This window comes from Pinus tabuliformis, chromosome 2_2, assembly GCF_031772625.1.
Source record: "Pinus tabuliformis cultivar Carrire ecotype Pingquan chromosome 2_2, CPIR1, whole genome shotgun sequence".
NCBI lineage: Eukaryota > Viridiplantae > Streptophyta > Pinopsida > Pinales > Pinaceae > Pinus > Pinus tabuliformis.
Window position 1 is genome coordinate 133,550,944 of NC_142300.1, and position 21,055 is coordinate 133,571,998.

At 40.9% G+C, this 21,055-nt stretch overlaps 2 protein-coding genes and 2 pseudogenes across 2 annotated transcripts; all 4 read left to right on the forward strand.

The window, feature by feature from the left end:
- The first annotated feature begins 13,814 nt into the window (after positions 1 to 13,814).
- On the forward strand, positions 13,815 to 14,573 carry LOC149191673 (lipase-like; annotated as a pseudogene).
- A 199-nt stretch (positions 14,574 to 14,772) lies between these two features.
- On the forward strand, positions 14,773 to 15,318 carry LOC149191674 (uncharacterized). Its single transcript, XM_089406742.1, has one exon. The coding sequence runs from the start codon at positions 14,773 to 14,775 to the stop codon at positions 15,316 to 15,318; it is 546 nt and encodes a 181-aa protein (XP_089262868.1).
- Positions 15,319 to 18,896: 3,578 nt separating this feature from the next.
- Positions 18,897 to 19,655, forward strand: LOC149191675 (lipase-like; annotated as a pseudogene).
- Positions 19,656 to 19,854: 199 nt separating this feature from the next.
- Positions 19,855 to 20,424, forward strand: LOC149191676 (uncharacterized). The gene has a single exon (XM_089406743.1). It carries the CDS (start codon positions 19,855 to 19,857, stop codon positions 20,422 to 20,424), a length of 570 nt encoding a protein of 189 aa, XP_089262869.1.
- Positions 20,425 to 21,055: the final 631 nt, after the last annotated feature.

Below are 21,055 nucleotides of genomic sequence, written 5' to 3' on the forward strand. Positions count from 1 at the left end.
GTACAGAGAGAGGACGGACTGTAGTTTTTTTTATATCGTTTTCAGATCCAAAGGTCAAAATAGTGACAAGTGGCACTTCATACAAGTTCGCTCTTCTAGAAAGGTCTATAATCAGGTCATCTTGGGAGATTGTGCATAACTCTTTCTTAGAGAATCCAATTTGGATCAGACTGGTGGAATTGGAAAGAGGACACAGAGGGATAATATAGGTCACAATTTCAAAACTTAAAGATTTGAAAGCACAAAATTTTAGTCGTTTCAAGGTCGAGCTCCTAAAATCAAGAAAAAGCAAGATGAGAAAGTTTGATGGCAAGGATCTGGTAAATTGGATACTTCAGATGGAGCAATATTTTGATCTACATGGTATACAACTATTACAAAAGGTATGTATTGCATCTTCATATTTATAACCAGATCAATTTTTATGGTACGAAGGGCTTTGTTCTCGTAAACAACTTGTTAGGTGGTCAATTTTAACAGAGGAAATGATAGCACATTATGAGGATACAAAGAGCAACACCTTCTTTAGAGCAACACCACAACAATTGGAAAGAGTAAAAGGGATTTGTGACATAGTGGAAAGAAAAATTATGGAAACCAAGAAGCATACCCCTCACAACTATAAAAATGGAAGTGTTGTGTCTCCTAGCCTTCCACAACCTACAAGGGTTACACCACAACAATTGGAAGAAAAAAGAGAAAAAGGGCTTTGTTACAATTGTGATAACAAATGCACTAAAGGTCATAAGTGTGCTGAGAAGAAATTATTTTACATAAAATATGAAGAGGAGGAAGAAAAGGATCAAGAAACATCAAAAGAAGAAGATATATGCCAAGACCCCACCCCAGAGAAAGAAGAAATGAATCAGACCATATCTTGTAAAGCATTGGCAAGAATTACCACTCCTCAAACTCTCAATATAGAAGGACATATCAAGAAGAAAAATGTGCAAGAAGTGAAAGATCACATCGAGAAATAAGAAATGAATCCAACCATATCTTGTAATTCATTGATCGAAATTACCACTCCTCAAACTATCAAGATAGAAGGACATATCAAGAAGAAAAATGTTCAAGAAGTGAAAGATCACATCGAGCATCAAGAAATGAATCTGACCATATCTTGTAAAGGATTGGAAGAAATTACCACTCCTCAAACTCTAGATATAGAAGGACATATCAAGAAGAAAAAGTTTCAAGCAGTGAAAGACCACATCGAGCATCAACAACAAGTTCTCCAACTTTTAAATAATAACGCCACTTCGGTGCAAAATCAAATGAAACAACAGGTAGATAAACATTGTAGTGAAAAATGTTTTGATGTAGGTGAGTGGGTATTTTTACTACTACATCTCAAGCAAGCTATTTATGAGAAGGAAATGTTGGAAATACTACATGCACTTAAAAAATGGCGACCTTACCGAATGGGAAGACTCTTCAAGGATGAGGATGTGGAAGCATTGCTTTGTGCTATTTATATTATCCAACTAGATTGGATAAACGAAGCAAGGGATGAATGGAAGAAGGACGAAGAAGTATGGCCACTTATTCAAAAGTTGCAAAAGATCCCAATTCAAACAATATTGCCAGAAACTGAAGAGGAAGGAAAAATCGTATTGGAACCTGGAGAAATCACATAAACAAGAACCCGACAGCTACGAAATCGATCAATTTCAGAGTATCTCATCAAGTGGAAGAACTTACCCACTGAAGATTCCACATGGGAGGACAAGAATTTTATACAGAAGCATCAAGAACTACTCAAGCGTTGAGGACAACGCTTTTTGAAGGAGAGGGGCATGTTAGGCCCCTATACTACTAGTGTAACCCCTTATTGTTATTAGTATAACCCACTTATTATATTGATGTACCCATGTAGTGCCCATATTGTTACTATTGTGCCCCATAGAAGCCCACTATTGTTATTATTGTGTCCTTACATTATTATTGTTATGTTGGCTCTGATTATGTTATGACCCCTTAGACTCCTATATATAGAAAGGAGGTCTTTTCATTTGTATCATCCAAGAATTGTTCATTTATGTAATGTAAAGGAGGTTTCCCCCTCGAAGAGGCTGAATTCTAAGGCGTTGATCTATCTTTTCTATATTTTTCTTGAGTTGGTTTCATAACATCCAATGCCCAAAGCTCAAAGGGATTTGTGACTAATTGGGGCTGCAAAGGCATTTCATTAGATTGGCTAGGGCAGCCCATCCTTTGGCAGCTATCGCAAGCCTGGGCATATTTCTTAACGCACAACGCATTGGAACTTAACGCACAACATTTAGAGGTCTAGGCTAGAGACGTATTCTGGTGTCGTAAAGCCTGGTAACTGTTGTCCTCACTGATGGTTGGGTGATTCCTCCACTTTGAGACGATAAGTGCCAGTACGGACTTGTGCTCCCACGTACCGTCGAGTATATATTGGGAGACCCCTATAGGCTTAAAACCTTTTATCCATAGGAAGCCGTGTCGGCCGCCCTACTGATCGTAATCCACCGAACACAACATTCGGGAAGATTGATTGCCGTACCGTAAAACGTATTCTGCAGTTTTGCGATTGGTTTGGTACTCCCTCTACCTAGATCTCCAGAGCAGTCCCTTTCGTTCCTTTTCAGACTCCTTAATGGAAAAGGTCCATCTGAGCACTTGTCACTTCAGGCTCATTAAAAATCGAAGGAGACTAGAGTCATCTTTTGTTTTTCTCGACTCTTAAAAATTGAAAAAACAAGTTGTGTCAAAAGCGTCTAAAATTCATTTATTTCGGAAACATACTTCCCCTTTTTATTTTAGTTGATCGAGTAATCCGCAATCGTGGAAAAAAGTCAATTGAAACCCCATCGTTCGCGGAGGCTTACGAGTCAACCTTCTTTGTCTCCGGAATCGAAACCAGTACGGATAAAGCGAACTCGTTTAACCGGTTCGAAATCTCCTATTAAAGTTAGAACAAGTGTTCCAACAACATCCGAGATTCCGGTTACTCCAAACATTTCTGGAAACCCTGACCCTACAGAAGAAGTTCAACAGCCACAGAGGGACAGTGATAATGATCCTAGTCTGAGAGTAAACACTTGTGTTACCGAACCAGTTCCATCTACAACCGGTTCGGAGAGTCTTGCTCTTCAAACATCTGTCGCTGTTGATTCCACCCCTTCTTCGGCACCAGAAATATTTTACGGACCTGACGGTCTTCCCCTTCCACCTGGTTTGATTGCGATTGAAGAAATTGTAGAAGATCCTCAAACAACTACTCCAACGCACTTTGGAGTCGGGGTCACTCTATTTCCTTCTTCATCAGAAGTTGGTCTACCACCAATGGAAGTTCCTGTAGAATCGCTAGGTAATCTTTTGGATAGACTCCAAATGTCTTAACAACCGTCAACATCTAGGACTGTGTCGTCTGACACTGCGACAACAGAACTCCCTGCCGTCACTCCAACAATGTTTGCCGGCATACCATCTGTCCCAACTAGCTCTCAACCGCTAGAAAGAGCCCACTCAGGGGCTATTTCGACAGTCTGGTCAGTTCCTGTTTGTTCATCCGGAATAATATCCGGAAACTCTTGTGTTGAGTCTCAACAAATTGATCCATTTATAGGTCAATTTGGGCAGTCTGGTCCCCAAGGGAAAACAATCCCCTTGAGTTTTGGATTACCACCGTATGGGGGGCAGTATGCCCTATCACTATCCCCTTCGGGAGGATATCCATACGAGAGTTCACAACAATATTCAGGTTATACTGGAATTACCTCAAGTGGTTGGGTACCTATACTACCTCAACAACCAAGGGTTGTGTATTCGGTGTAACAATGTGTACCTATGTCGAATATCCCGACTACACCAGCTATTGTGACGGTGTCACAAGTTCAAACGCTGCCTGTTGTATGTCAACCTCAGATTTCTCAGGTTGTAATGCAACAGCCCCTTGACCCTGTGACTCAACCACAATCACAACTGGTGGGGTGACACAGGTCTAGACGGGTACAATTACCCCACACCTTGGTCCAACGGTTAGTATAACGCAACAACACATGGCCTCTCAACCATGGTTGGTGCAATACCAACAACCACAATTCCAACAAGTATACCAAGGTTCTGAGCAGCAAATCTTTGCGAACAGTGGACAGCCGTACATTCAAAACGGTCAAAATCAACCATTTTACAATGGTCATGTCCACCAACCGTATCAGTCATACCAGCATCAAATGCATTATGCTAGCATGCAAAGACCAATTGCTCAGGCAATCCCATCTTGCCCTGGGTATGCTTCACCTAATCTGAATCAGCAGTTACCATTCTTGGCAACTTTAGAGTTACCTAATTTAAACCGTTTAACGAACGATCCAATTGCTTACACCCCTTGGTGGCCAGCGATTCCTCATAAACTTCCATAAGATATTCCTAAATTTAATGGAAATCCAGGTGAAGATCCATCGAATCACGTGATGACATTTCATCTATGGTGTTCATCAAACACTCTAAATGATTATTCGATAAGGCTTCGCCTCTTTTAGAGGACATTAATGGGTCCAGCGGCAAAATGGTATATTGAATTGCCTAGAGCTTCATTCGACAACTTCAGTACCTTAGCCACAACCTTTTTAACCCATTTTCAATTACCGATAAGGTATGAAATGGGAACAGAACTCCTTAACAACTTCAAACAGACAACAACCACTCACACATCTGATCATATACATGAGTGGCGACGTCGTCGTAGGATGGTAAAAACGTACGTTCCCGATCAGCTATTAGCTGAATGGTTTATCAAGTAATTACTACCTTCCATTACGGAAGATGTGGCAAAGGGGGGGGGGGGGTCGTAACGGAAGAGCAAGTTATCGCTCGTGCGCAATATCTGGACTTGATCTATACTCAGTCCGGCATGCTCTATGACAAAATACCTGATGCCCCTAGACCGGAATTCTCAATTCCTCCTCCTCCTAAATCGAAAAATGACTCTCACGCCGGCGATGGCGTGATTGGCACAACTGACACGAAATCGACAAAGGCTACATCCAAGAAGGCCCGTAAGATTTCAGATCAAAATGCAAAAGACAAACTTCTTGCTTCGGAAGTAAATGCCGTATCGACAGATAAGGGCAAAGAAACCAAACAACCAGGAAGCAAGAAGAAAGGCAAAGGGAAGAAGAAGAAACAGGATGAATCATCACCTAAAAAATCTTCTTCAAGCCCTCCTGGAAATAGGAAACCCCCTGCAGGGTGTCACATATGTGATGAGGATCATTGGACAAAAGAATGTCCATACAAAGCTGAGCTTAAGAGATTCTTTAAAAGTTTGAAAACCTCAGCTGTGTTAACTGATCCGTTTCCAAATCCAGGAGCAAATCTGGTTGAAAGTGGAAATGCTTCCCCATCTCAAGTGCTAATGTTGTCGATTTCAAAACAGCAGAATGATGCTTTGATCTCGACAAGGAACAAAGATTACGGGAATCCGCAGCTGTCGAACGACAAGGATAAATATCAACCAAGTAGTTCGACAACAACTTCGACAGAAGTTGTACCACCCATCATTCCTGAATTAACAATAAAACCGCCAAAGGGAGTAGTACACAAGTCGACATTTAATCCCCACGCTAGAGCGGCACAACATTATAACATAGTGGAAGATTTGGCCCAATCGCCATCCGCTATGTCGACTCTTGAAGTACTACAAAATTGCCCATCCCAAAGGCAGGCTTTGTTATCGACGATTGGTGGGATTGACCCAAAGGATTCCAATCTTGTATCCTTTGACCACAAAGGATATGATCCTCAGTTACCGGCTCAACTAGCTTTCCTTGTTCAAGTGAAAGCCCTCAACAAAACTGTTCATCGAACAATTATTGATGAGGGGGCATCTACATGTATTATGTCGATGAGTTGTTGGAAAACTTTAGGCTCTCCAACCTTGTCGCGATCCTCGACAACATTAAAAGCATTCGACGGAAGGACATATACCCCATATGGTATCCTAAATAACTTGAAAGTTGAACTAGGGGGGAAAATGGTAGAAATAGATGTTGAAATCATCGATGGGAATCTTGATTACAACATCCTACTAGGAAGACCATGGATATATGCCATGGCAGCTGTTGTGTCGACCTATTTTAGAAAGATTGCATTTCCCTTTCAAGGAGGGATTACAATCATCGATCAACAAAACTTCCTCCCCAATGGTTCTCAAGTTACAGGAAGCATTGCCATGATCCATGGAAGCCCCCATTTGCTTCAGAATATCGGAGTAGGCCTACTAAAAGATCTTATACTAATGGAAACTTTTGCTCTTCCACCTCCAATCAATCTGGCGGAAGTAGCGTCGATAGGAACCTGCAATATGATATCTTCCACAAAGATCTCAGAAAACGATATCAACATGGACCATGCAATGGTTTTTCCCCCAAGCCCAATAGAAATATTATAGCAATCAATGTTTCTAGCATGGGAGGCAAACCCAAATCAACGCTCATCAAGTGTTTGGATAGATAGGTCTAGAGAATATGGCACCCCTTCAGATCCTTGGTCGCAAGTGCATGTCACCGACGAAGGAATTATCCAAGCTATGGTAGTTGAAGGAGCACCATGGAATGATTCCCACCATCGTTCCCTTATTTCGAATTGTGAAGAAGAGACTCAACATGACCTTTATCATCCATCGCTATTTGATTTCCTTTCAAATACTGTAAATATGGTGGATTCCAAGCGAAACTTATCCAACATTGAAGAGACTATAGCCATAAATATCTCGACTAAAACAGATGTTGTAGAGAATATTATGTCGGCAAATGTTGTTCTCCTTCAGAACTGGAAATATATAACGCTATTTTTCGCGAATTCAGAGATGTCTTTCCTTGGTCATACAGTGAAATTCCAGGCATCGACTCGAGTATCATTGAACATGAAATTAAGATGTATCCAGATGTCAAACCGGTACGACAACGACTAAGGTAGGTGCACCCCAAGAAAGCCGCTGCCATTAAGGCAGAAGTTGAAAAACTTCTCCATGCTGGTTTCATCTACCCGGTTCCTATAACCGATTGGGTATCGAATATTGTCCCTGTTATGAAGAAACAAGGGACAATTAGAGTGTGTGTCGATTACAGGGATGTAAATCAAGCTTGTTCGAAAGACAACTACCCTACACCCGTCATCAACCAGATAATTGATGAATGCGCCGGATGCGAAATCTTTTCATTCATGGATGGATTTTCTGGGCATAATCAAATAAATATCCGCCCGCAGGACCAGTCAAAGACTGCATTCATTTGTCCGTGGGGCACATTCGCGTATCAGAAATTACCCTTTGGTTTAAATAACGCAGGATCAACGTTTCAGAGGGCAATGAATTATGCCTTCCATGACATCAAAAACATCATTCAACCATATCTCGATGACCTTCCGGCTCATTCGTGAAATCGGACTGATCATCCGCAGCATTTAAGAGCGATATTTCTACGTTTCCGACACTACAAGATAAGACTCAATGCACATAAATGTGTATTTTGCGTCAATTCTGGTCGATTACTCGGCTTCATAGTCTCCAAGGATGAGATTCGTCTCGACCCGTGCAAGGTCCAGGCAATCATAAATTTTCCTCCACCTTCAAATTTTCTTTAGATTCAGAAACTCCAAGGGAAAGCAAACTTTCTGAGGAGGTTCATTCCAAATTACGCCGAACTTGCTAAAGGTTATACACGTCTTTTGAAAAAGGAGGTACCCTTTGTCTGGGATCAGATCATGCAAGCTTCCTTTGATGCTTTAAAAGATTCCCTAATGAAAGCATCTTTAATGTACGCCCCCGATTATCAAAGAGATTTTAACCTGTATCTAGCTGCAGCAGATGCAACCATCGCAATGGTTTTAGTCCAAGAAGTCGATGGAATTGAACATCCTATATATTATTTAAGTAAGAACTTAAATGATACAGAAATCAAATATTCTTACGTTGAAAAAATAGCGCTTGTGGCTGTTCAAGCAATACAAAGATTTCGACACTATGTCCTCTTTCGGAAAACTACCATTCTGTCCGATTGCAACCCCATGACTTATATATTGTCACGACAATTGCTGGGGGGAAAATATTCGAAATGGATAGCGATCCTTCAAGAGTTTGATCTGGAATTCGTAAAATCCAAATCGAAGAAGCTCTAGTTTTTGCGGAACTATTATGCGATCTCCCATCGTCGTCCAACGATGAAACATCCAAAGAATCAATCGTGGATGAAAATTTGTTTCTGATATCTACAAGCAATGAGTGGCATGGAGATATAATAATTTATCTCCAAACCCAAAATTTTAGGCCTAACACCTCACACTCTGAACAAAAACGTATTCGATACCAAGCAAAAGACTACATGATCGTCGGTGATACACTTTACCGTCGTGGTATCGATACAGTTCTGAGAAGGTACCTCACCCATGAGGAGGCCGAAAAAGCCCTGAATGAGTGTCATTCAGGAGCCTATGGGGGGCATCAATCTGGATATGCTACAGTACAAAAAATCTTACGAGCAGGATACTTCTGCCCAACAATGTTCAAAGATTGCATAACCGCAGTCAGAAGTTGCCATGCTTGTCAAATTTTTGATAGCAAAACGAGAAAACCACCCGCACCTCTACAGCCAATAGTTGTTGTTGGGCCGTTCGCCAAATGGGGCATCGATTTCATGACATGTAACCCCACCTCGACCGGGGGCATGGGTATATCATAGTCGCAGTTGACTATTTTACCAAATGGGCCGAGGCGATGCCTACATTAGATAATACTGGTGAAACAGCTGCCCTTTTCTTTTTCAATCATGTAGTCGCCAAATTCGGCGTACCATAGGCTATAGTCACAGATCATGGATCACATTTTCGCAATCACATGATGCTCGAATTAGCTGCCAAACTAGGATTGTCTCATGACAGCTCTACTGCGTATTATCCGCAAGACAACGGACAAGTTGAAGCGATCAACAAGGTCCTGAAGCGCATGTTGCAAAGGATGATCGGAGTTCACAAAAGAAGATGGCACCTAATCTTGTACTCAGCCTTGTGGGCTTACCGAACATCGGTAAGGAATGCAACTGGGTTCACACCCTTCCAACTGGTATATGGCCTGGAAGTAGTCTTACCAGTCCAGTGCAAAATCTTGTCTTTTAAACTCGCAATCGATCTCCTCCCCTGAACTTCAGAAGAAGAGGCTTGTTTCTTGGAATTAATCCAATTGGATGAAACCCGTCGTGATGCCACTTTGGCTAACGAAGCCCATAAGAAACGAGTCAGGGCGCAGTTCGACAAAAATGTCAAACCCCGTGTCTTCTCAGAAAGTGACTTGGTCTTGCTTTATGACCAAGAATCCGATAAATTGGGAGCAGGTAAATTTAAGTCTTTATGGATGGGCCCCTATATTGTTAAACAAGTGTTAGCAAAAGGAGCCTACGAGTTAATGGATTATGACGGAGTTCCACTGGCGCAACCTCGTAATGGGTTGTACCTCAAGCGTTACTATGCTTAAATAGTAACCAATATGCTTTTGTTGTATTTTGTTTTCGCTAAAGTGTTTGTTTTGGTCGAGTAATCCACCTTTTTACATTTATTGCAGATGTCAAACCTTCTGGAGACATGTCTTGGATACGCCGACGGAGAGAGTCGTAGTTCGCGGAACCTGTCCTCTGCAGCCTGGGCCATTTTTTGATCCAAGCGGTGAGTTAGTAAGTTTCAGAGGTGTATGTATTGGTCAATCAACGAATAACATCGCTGAGTATAGCGCGTTGATAGAACTTCTCTCTGATGCCATCACCCATGGTATACGCCGACTAATTGTCAGGCTAGACTCACAACTCGTAATACTACAACTCAATGGTATATATTCCGTCTGAAACCCAGCTATTTATCGCATGTTTTTAAGGGTTAAGATTTTGGAAAGACAATTTGATCTTATTCAATACCAACATATTTCCAGAAACTTAAACACATTAACCGACTCATTAGAAAACTATGTGTTAGATAGACATTTGCAACATTTATAAAAAGAAACACATCGTCAATGTTTTACATGTGGATCATATAGCTCAACCAAAATAAAACCCCGAAAATCAAAATATATATATATATAGCTGTTTATGGTTTACATATAATGTTCTGTAACCAAGACAAAATCGGTCACATGACCCAAAAACTCAAAATGCTAGGGGGCACCCTAGTCCAATGATGCTCGTGATAGCAAGTCACAGCCTGTGCGATCATGCGTAAGAGACGAGTCCATCATCTAGGCACACCAGTAGTATGCCACTGTAACTGCAAAGGTAGCTCGTCGATCCTCACATCTGGAATACCGAGAGTAAGGCTCTCAACCTGCTCCTGCACAGCTGCGAGAGTCTCGGCCACATCGAGGTCACGAAGAATAACCCTCCCGGCGGCCTCTCCTGCTGGGGCAACAGCTGGCACTCTCGGGCGAACTACTGGACGAACAGGACCAACATCTGGATGTACACATGAGTTTGATTAAAGTCTTGATAGAATAAAGCACAAGGACATTATAAATAAAAACAGTAAACAACGATATGGTCAGAGATTTTACCAATAGCACCCCACTGCTCGCCGTCCGGCAGTACTAAATCTGGATCACCCCGGAAGTCCATACCAGCATATGGATACTCGGCATAAACCATCTCCTGACGATAAAACCACCTAAAGAAGGTATCAGAAAACGAAATCTGAGACTGGCTAGCATGCCTAGACATATGGTCAACCCATCTCTGCATACATGGTTCGGTAGGAGAAGGTAAGTCGAGTGCAATGTACTGCGGCTGCATCAGTGGTATCTTCTCCAAGGCAAAGGCGGTCAAAATAGAACCGAACCCAAAGTTCTTCAACCTCCCGTCCTTTATCTTAGTCAACTGATCTTTCATCACAAGAACTACTGCGTCGCACCAGTTGAATACTTTCGGTTCGAGACACTCCAAGGCATGCTGCATATAGGATCTGTTGGCTACATGAAGAGACGCACTACCGGCCATCCTACCAAAAGTAAACAGGATAGACCTAAGGGACCTATCAGTGACATCACAGATGATGATCTTGCCGTCTTTACTCGGCTGATATCCTTCCCTACAATACTGGCGGACATAATCTCTCACAGAGTCACCTCCTCGGGCCGAACCTAACAAAGAGATAGGGGCACCCCGCCTCGACAAGCCAGTCAAGAAGTAAATGTCTACTGCAGTCAAGGAGATAGATTTGCCCCTAATCTGGAAAACTTGATTGATAAGATCCCAAGCATCGAGCAAATACTGCAGTAGGTTGATCTGCTGTCTCATGCTAGAGATGCGGAAGAACTTCAGCAAGCCACAGTTCCGCAGCGCGTTCACTGTAACCGGATCATGTAGAGCAATCATGTCCTCTTCTTCATGTTCTCGTTCTCGCCATGTAAGGGTCATCTTGCTCCAAGATCTCTGAAAAACAAACAAGAGAGGAGTTAGATCCTGATTTTCATGAGAAACAGGCAAAAATTTTCATCAAGAACTGTGCAACAAATTCCCTTTATGCGCCCAACGCACCTGCAGCAGTGTTCCACCTGCGTTGAATGTCAAACTGCCTTCATACTGGCTAACATTCAGCATAGGTTTCGATGTACTCAAGGTGCATTGATGGCAGAACGAGCCCATCAAACCCTAGGGGCTCAGAAAAGCAGGGAATGAAGCACAGAATGCAGAAAGGAAACCATGAAATGAAAGAGCTCGGGTTTAGCTCCTACCTGGTCCAGATGGCGCCGAGAATCGTCCATAAAATCTCCCGAAATCAGCTGATGAAAATCAAGGGGGAAAAGGCACCTCCAAAGCTCCAACAAACCAAGTTCAAATGAAATGGTAAAATGAGAGGTAAAAACCACTTTTTGATTGCTTTTACGTAGTTCAAAGTAAAATATTAGCATTTTAATCTCATTTTCAAGCAGATATTGTTCATTTCTAACCAGTTTGATGAAGTAGTTGAAGATACAGTACTATCTTTGGAAAGACATAGCTATTTATGGTAAAAATCAAAACAAGACCATATAATCGAGATGTTTTAGCACATAGTTCAAGCTCATTAAAAAATAAACATAAGACATGAGCAAGTGTTTCCACCCGCGTTTAAGCTCATTAAAAAATGAACTATTCCCCAGTAAATAACCACCGTGAATGAAGATTTCAGCCATTAAAGACTTGGTCGTGTTCGCACCGTCACCTCCACTTTTCATTGGCCGATCATTCGCCTCCATTTGATTGTTTACCCATTTTGAGGAACAGCTACGAAGAGTGATTTCACTAGCCATCCTTGTGACATTGCCGTGATTGGAAAATTCCAAAAATTACATGGAATCAGTTGCTAACCATTTTATCACTCGTTCCTCAAAAGACGAGTCTTCTTTAATATCTTTTCAACTGACTCGTAAAATATGAAAAGATTGCCGAGTTTTGGCCTTCCAGCTCGTTAAAGCGACCGAAAATGCTATCCCTCCTCTAGATTTTAATCTTTTTGGACCTGAGGGATTATTGCACAAAAAGATCAAGCGCTTGTTTTGTTCGGCTCGTTAAAACTATCGAAAATTCATCCCTTCTGTATTGTTTTATACTTTTTCGGACTTAAGGGATTAGATGACGAAAAAGGAATTTCAGAGTTACCTTTACGTACCTTTTCAGACTCTCTAAAAATGGAAAGGACCGAGTTATCTTTGTCATTAAACTCGTTAAAATGATTAATAGCGACAAACTTGTCTTTAGACGAGAACGAGTTTCACTATCGCTAGGCTCTTTAAAACATAGCGATGGGTTTGCCCAAAGGGAAAATTATAGAACAAGCATATGTTATCCTCCTCAAGCTTGACAAAAATAAAGAGGTACTGGTCAGCAATGACTGGGGAAAAATTGGGAAGAAACTCAAAGAATCTTTATTGGTAGCAAGTCGCTCTTGAACATGACACTTCCACTCCGTGCCTGAGTCGGGTTGGGTTGTTTCATTCACCAGTCACATCACCATGGTCACGCCATACCATCCAAATTTGGGGTAAATGCTACCAATACATCACATAAGTGTCGCCGACATGTTCAAGAGAAGTCATCCAGAGAAGTCACCCGTGTCCCATCCACTACCATACATTATACTTCATTCCTTCATGACCGCCATCCTGAACCATATATCATCAGATCGTTTTCACCTCCATCAAAATCATTTGCTTCGTTCTGTGTCATTGATGTGGGATTCATCAAGGCCCTCCTTTGACGGATCGCTTCTTGTCGACATCAGCTCATTATCCAAGAAGTTGATCTAGGAACACCCCATTCAGTACTTTGAAGCTTGCATGCCTCAATGGCAAGTTTCTCACTTCCGGCGACAGGTATACAACTGTTATCACTCAAGAAAAAATTTTAAATTTTTCACATCAGTTCAATGGTTTGTCAAAGGCACATAAATACTTTCTATCAGTTTCGCAGCGCAGCTCGGTTTAGGTGATTTCGTAGCGGAAAACATTGAGTTTGCACTAACTGCGCTATGAAATGGGAAATTTGTGCTGATCCATAGCACATCTCATCCCAGCTGTCATAGTTCTGCAAGAATTTTACGGGAATAGCATGTGTAAGGTCTTGCATGACGGTCATAATATGTTCTTCCTGCTTATGTGTAAGGAATGGAAATAAGCTGCCTTCTGCATCACTCATGTTCCAAATTGGCGGTAATGCAACATATCATAATATGGGTGCTTGCAAAGAGATGGTTGACAGTTGTACAAGCAAAAGTTGCGATGGTCTATGATTCATTCTTGGCGGTGGGAAAATCTCAAAATTTTCATTATGTTGGTTCTGTGCAGCCCTATACTTTGTGCAGGAAGAGATTTGAGGACAGGGATTCTGGTTCCCAAACGTCATGGACACATCTATAATCGCACAGTTGCCAAGATTCTTGCAGAATATACATCTACGGTGTATATGAGTGACCTGAATGCTCTTATCTCTTGGACTTGTTCGAGATGCAGTGGTTCGACAAAGAACTTCCAGCTGATAGAGCTCATAGTGGATGTAGAACATTGCCTTCAGGCATTTGTGGGTGTAGCAGAAGACCTTGGGGCCATTGTCATTGCATTTAGGGGTACACAAGAGAACAGCATTCGGAACTGGGTAGAAGATTTGCTTTTCAAGCAGCTTGATCTTAATTACCCTGGCATGTCTGGTTCAATGGCACATCAAGGATTTTATTCTGCCTACCATAATACAACAGCGCGTCCGAGGATTTTAGAAGCGGTAGAGAAAATCCAGAAGAGGAATAATGCACTATCCATTATGATTACAGGGCATTAAATGGGTGGAGCTATGGCTTCCTTTTGCGCACTTGATCTTACGGTAAACTATGGAGCAAAGGGTGTCCAAGTTGTGACCTTTGGGCAGCCTCGTATTGAAAATTCGGTGTTTGCTGATTTTGATAATACATTTGTATCAAAACATATACGTGTCTCTCATGCCCATGATATTGTTCCACATTTGCCTCCTCAGCTTACCAAGTTGCAACATCATGCAGATCAGATTTCCACGTCTGTAAAAGGTGTAGCTATGTGACACCTAAAAGTGAAGGATATGAAATCTGAAGTAATCGACAGTAATCCATACAGTAGACTTATGGCATTAAAGCGAATGGGTATTGTGAACAACTATGAGCGGACTCTATAAGGATATCCATAAACCGGTTCCAGATGAAGTTTGCAGGGCTTTAAAGAAGAAACGAAAATCTTTCTCTGGGCTATAACAAGCTTGATGTATGGAGCTGGTTGATGTGTACAAGATTCGCCTCCCAAAGTTCACTGTTAAAGTTGTAGTTCAATATATGCGAAAGGTAATCCAGAGGAAGGCGCATTTTGATGTCATGGATCTTGATGTTGTTAAGATAGCGACAAAGTTTTTTATTGCTGCATTATTTGGACATGGCACAGGGGACCTTTTTATTCAGCCTCATCATTCAGATCTCATATATAACCCATATGCTGGTGATAAAAACATCATCAAGTTTGAGGGTGACCACAACTCTCCACGACCACCATTCTATTATGATTCAATAAGCATTTTCTTTCATAATGTCTTGCATCCTCCAGATGATTTGATTGAACAACATGCTTCTGAAAGCTTATATGACTACTTCGATGAATTAGGAAATCTGGATGAGAATGTGTTGCATGAAATTATTGGAGGTCCAGGATCCACACAAAATGACACCACCGAAGATGCCATTGATCATTTTGGCTCTAGGTGGCAAATGAGTAGAACTGAGGTAGCTTTTGAATTTCCAGACAAATCAGAAAAACTGTAGGCATCATCCACGCAGAGGACTTAAGTGGACAGGAGAGGAAAGAAAACAACGATGCTGAAGGTACATCCAATAAATGCGATAAAAGCAGTGACAACATCCTTGACAAGAATTGTATTGATATTGTAGCAGCATTTCCCACAGGCAACCAAGTTTCTGACTGTCCTTTGGATAGATTTGCTCGAGTTTCAATTTCAATAAATGATGAAGAAAGGATGGTCATGGAAGCAATCATTGCCTCCCTTCGAGATCTGGAAACTGGAGAAGTTTCTCAAAATAAAACCTCCCAACCTTCAGATACTATAGCCTGTAAGAAAGCTTCAGAAACATCTTTTCAAGACATTTCTAGTGGCTCATGTGATGACTCATCTGCTGAAAGCAACACATCAACAAGCATATCTAAAGGAAGCCACCAACAGGGTAGTTTTTTTCCATAATGACCAATAGCAACAGCTGCAACCAGTGGGTTTGTCTATGATGGCAGTATCCTTCAAATGGCAACCGTGAAGCTTAGCAAACAGCAGCTATTCAATTTTGTGAGGAGTTTAGAGGAAGACTGTGTTTTTTAAATCACACAGCAGTTTCGTAGCGTGCTACGAAACTGCTGTAGGTGATGTTTTCAATGCAGAATAAACAGTTTGACCGGGAATGTTAGAAGAGAGACACCTGTACATCAATACAGCCTACAGCTCATCTGGAGACATGGTGTTTGGTAGCAGCGTTCCATACTTTGAGTTATTAAAGAGTTGGGAACATGCTGCTACATTTTCGGAGGATGGTAGGAGACAGGGACCTTAAAAATAGGTGTTTTGATCCTGAAGATAAATGATCCATCAGCGCTTACAGGTATCCAAAGTCAGCATTCCTTGAATCTGTAGCTCAATCATCTTGAGCCTAACCAACAAAAGACAGCTGTTAAAGATCAAGAAAGGAATCAGGCATACGAGGAGATGAAGTTAGAGTTTTAGTGTGATTAGGACTCTTTGTAATTACAGCACAATACTTTATGTATTTAATAAGTTTGTTTAAAAATAGATAAGGTTAGTTAATGATAGACCATCGAGCTCCCCTCATGCTGGAGGAGGAGACTCAAGGTAGTTTTAGTTTTGTTTTCCTATATATAGGAGAAACTCTGATGTAAGTGGGGTTGGAGATTTATAAAAGAAACAGAGTTTTTATATTGGCTAATGTAAAAGACTTTTGACAGTAATAGAAAGATTACTTTTCTTCCCAAGATTCATCTTGTGTTCAAAGGCTCAGGATATATGTGGTTTTGTCTTTATCCTTTCTGTTTTACAGCTCAATAGACATGCAATCACTCTGAATTCACCTAGTGCTCAGACTTCCTGTGTATGTTTATGAGTTGAGGTTCTTTTGAGAAATGTTCTGAGTGTTTAAACATTATATGCCTTGGCTTCCATGATTGAGTAGTTAATAGTTTACTGCAGAGGTGTTTGACTCCATGAGCCCAATGGAAGAAGTGTTATTTTGTTGTTCCAACCAGCTTATTTTCATGTACTATTTGAAGAGTTATCCATCTTTTCTTGTTATTAATCCATATAAAAAATCTGTGAGAGAGCCCTCTCTAACTAAGGAGGCTAAGCCTTAGTCTAAAGCCTGGTTTGAAATAGTTGCATGAGATCTTGCTAAGTAGCAGCCCTTAGTACATGATTTTGTGATAACATTTTGGTGTGTCTGCGGGGAGCCTGAAGATTATTCATTCCCGAAATCAATGGTTGAACTTCTGAAGGTAGCAGGAGCTCAGACATCTTTTTGAGGCTGCAAAACTACCTTGGCGACTCCACACAACAAATAACAAATTAGAAGGTGACTCCACTGCTAGAAGATCAGTAGCTTGATGAAGTTACAAGATGAGTTTCACTGCAAGAATGAATGCCAGGTATGCTCCTATGAATCAGTCTCATATCCCTGGTTTTCCAAATCCTATGCCAAAGGTTGATTGGTTAGATGATCTTCTAATATTCAAAGATGAAAAGAAGGACAATGCTGCTCTTCATTTGGTTAGGTTTCATATGCATGTACGCAGTCTTAAGGTTCATTTCCCCGAGGATTGTCTCATGAGGATGTTTATGGCCACTTTAGAAGGAAAAGCATGGTCTTGGTATAAAAGTTTGGAGAATGGTTCATTATCTTCTCTTGCTGATTTCCATGATGAATTCTGTGAAATGTATAAAGAAGGTTATCCTTCCTTATTGATGCTTAAAGATTGCTGTAGACATTCTTTAAGTCTTATTAAGTATTTAGAGGATGGTTATGATTATGATGAATTCACGGATGAAGAAATTTTAGAGGCTCTTCATAACAATGCAGTCCAGCACCAAGGAGAAGATATAACATCCCATGAAACACAGCATGAGGAGCAGCAGGAGTTGACTTGTGAAAACCATGTTTCATCCCTTGATATGAATGAAGAGATGCAGCAGTATTCTGAAGATGAAATTGATTGCACACAGCAAGAAGAAATGTTGGAAGAAATTTTCTATGACCCTCAGGCAGAGGAAAAGCTTGCTCAATTTTGTAATTCCTTGCAGCGGCTTACTTCAAATAATGATCATAGTAGTGAGGAAAATTACATTGTTTGTGAGCATCATTTAGAAAGGCAGTTGGATAGCATATCAAATAAATTTGGTGTGGCTGAAGATAAGTTGTCTAAAGATACAGAAGGTTTTGAGAATCAGCAAACTAACCATGTGTTTTTTGACCCTATAGCTGAATACATGGAAAAGATTTACTGTTCAGGCGGCTTCCAGTTATATTTTCATGTTGAAGAACAGTTACACCTCATGCTGCCTCGGTTACTTCAGTATCTGGTTTATTTTTGTTTCAAGCACAGCCAAAGGACAAACATGGAAATTTCAGATAAGATAAATGATTGGCTACATTGGAAATTCCACATTGATTGAGCTGAATGAAGTTTGAAATTGTTAGGGTAGGTAGGTAGGTGAATACGAATAAGCTCAAGGTTGACTGAGCATTTCGTTTTTCAGTAGATGTAGCTTTCTTTCTCCTACAGTCATGCTTGTCAAGCAAATTTCTGTTTGTCATAAATGGATAAGGCACTGGTTCTACGAGTTCTTAGTGTACTACAGGAGCACACTATCCCAAGTGGAGCCACTGTTATCACTCAAGAAAAAATTTTAAATTTTTCACATCAGTTCAATGGTTTGTCAAAGGCACATAAATACTTTCTATCAGTTTCGCAGCGCAGCTCGGTTTAGGTGATTTCGTAGCGGAAAACATTGAGTTTGCACTAACTGCGCTACGAAATGGGAAATTCGTGCTGATCCATAGCACATCTCATCCCAGCTATCATAGTTCTGCAAGAATTTTACGGGAATAGCATGTGTAAGGTCTTGCATGACGGTCATAATATGTTCTTCCTGCTTATGTGTAAGGAATGGAAATAAGCTGCCTTCTATATCACTCATGTTCCAAGTTGGCGGTAATGCAACATATCATAATATGGGTGCTTGCAAAGAGATGGTTGACAGTTGTACAAGCAAAAGTTGCGGTGGTCTATGATTCATTCTTGGCGGTGGGAAAATCTCAAAATTTTCATTATGTTGGTTCTGTGCAGCCCTATACTTTGTGCAGGAAGAGATTTGAGGACAGGGATTCTGGTTCCCAAACGTCATGGACACATCTATAATCGCACAGTTGCCAAGATTCTTGCAGAATATACATCTACGGTGTATATGAGTGACCTGAATGCTCTTATCTCTTGGACTTGTTCGAGATGCAGTGGTTCGACAAAGAACTTCCAGCTGATAGAACTCATAGTGGATGTAGAACATTGCCTTCAAGCATTTGTGGATGTAGCAGAAGACCTTGGGGCCATTGTCATTGCATTTAGGGGTACACAAGAGAACAGCATTCGGAACTGGGTAGAAGATTTGCTTTTCAAGCAGCTTGATCTTAATTACCCTGGCATGTCTGGTTCAATGGCACATCAAGGATTTTATTCTACCTACCATAATACAACAGCGCGTCCGAGGATTTTAGAAGCGGTAGAGAAAATCCAGAAGAGGAATAATGCACTATCCATTATGATTACAGGGCATTAAATGGGTGGAGCTATGGCTTCCTTTTGCGCACTTGATCTTACGGTAAACTATGGAGCAAAGGGTGTCCAAGTTGTGACCTTTGGGCAGCCTCGTATTGGAAATTCGGTGTTTGCTGATTTTGATAATACATTTGTATCAAAACATATACGTGTCTCTCATGCCCATGATATTGTTCCACATTTTCCTCCTCAGCTTACCAAGTTGCAACATCATGCAGAGCAGATTTCCACGACTGTAAAAGGTGTAGCTATGTGACACCTAAAAGTGAAGGATATGAAATCTAAAGTAATCGACAGTAATCCATACAGTAGACTTATGGCATTAAAGCGAATGGGTATTGTGAACAACTATGAGCGGACTCTATAAGGATATCCATAAACCGGTTCCAGATGAAGTTTGCAGGGCTTTAAAGAAGAAACGAAAATCTTTCTCTGGGCTGTAACAAGCTTGATGTATGGAGCTGGTTGATGTGTACAAGATTCGCCTCCCAAAGTTCACTGTTAAAGTTGTAGTTCAATATATGCGAAAGGTAATCCAGAGGAAGGCGCATTTTGATATCATGGATCTTGATGTTGTTAAGATAGCGACAAAGTTTTTTATTGCTGCATTATTTGGACATGGCACAGGGGACCTTTTTATTCAGCCTCATCATTCAGATCTCATATATAACCCATATGCTAGTGATAAAAACATCATCAAGTTTGAGGGTGACCACAACTCTCCACGACCACCATTCTATTATGATTCAATAAGCATTTTCTTTCATAATGTCTTGCATCCTCCAGATGATTTGATTGAACAACATGCTTCTGAAAGTTTATATGACTACTTCGATGAATTAGGAAATCTGGATGAGAATGTGTTGCATGAAATTATTGGAGGTCCAGGATCCACACAAAATGACACCACCGAAGATGCCATTGATCATTTTCGCTCTAGGTGGCAAATGAGTAGAACTGAGGTAGCTTTTGAATTTCCAGACAAATCAGAAAAACTGAAGGCATCATCCACGCAGAGGACTTAAGTGGACAGGAGAGGAAAGAAAACAGCGATGCTGAAGGTACATCCAATAAATGCGATAAAAGCAGTGACAACATCCTTGACAAGAATTGTATTGATATTGTAGCAGCATTTCCCACAGGCAACCAAGTTTCTGACTGTCCTTTGGATAGATTTGCTCGAGTTTCAATTTCAATAAATGATGAAGAAAGGATGGTCATGGAAGCAATCATTGCCTCCCTTCGAGATCTGGAAACTGGAGAAGTTTCTCAAAATAAAACCTCCCAACCTTCAGATACTATAGCATGTAAGAAAGCTTCAGAAACATCTTTTCAAGACATTTCTAGTCGCTCATGTGATGACTCATCTGCTGAAAGCAACACATCAACAAGCATATCTAAAGGAAGCCACCAACAGGGTAGTTTTTTTCCATAATGACCAATAGCAACAGCTGCAACCAGTGGGTTTGTCTATGATGGCAGTATCCTTCAAATGGCAACCGTGAAGCTTAGCAAACAGCAGCTATTCAATTTTGTGAGGAGTTTAGAGGAAGACTGTGTTTTTTAAATCGCGCTACGAAACTGCTGTAGGTGATGTTTTCAATGCAGAATAAATAGTTTGACCGGGAATGTTAGAAGAGAGACAACTGTACATCA

Bases quoted from the DNA above. Each gene is read 5' to 3' on its own strand.
- LOC149191674 (XM_089406742.1), top strand. From the start codon at position 14,773: ATGGAGCTGGTTGATGTGTACAAGATTCGCCTCCCAAAGTTCACTGTT.
- LOC149191676 (XM_089406743.1), top strand. From the start codon at position 19,855: ATGGAGCTGGTTGATGTGTACAAGATTCGCCTCCCAAAGTTCACTGTT.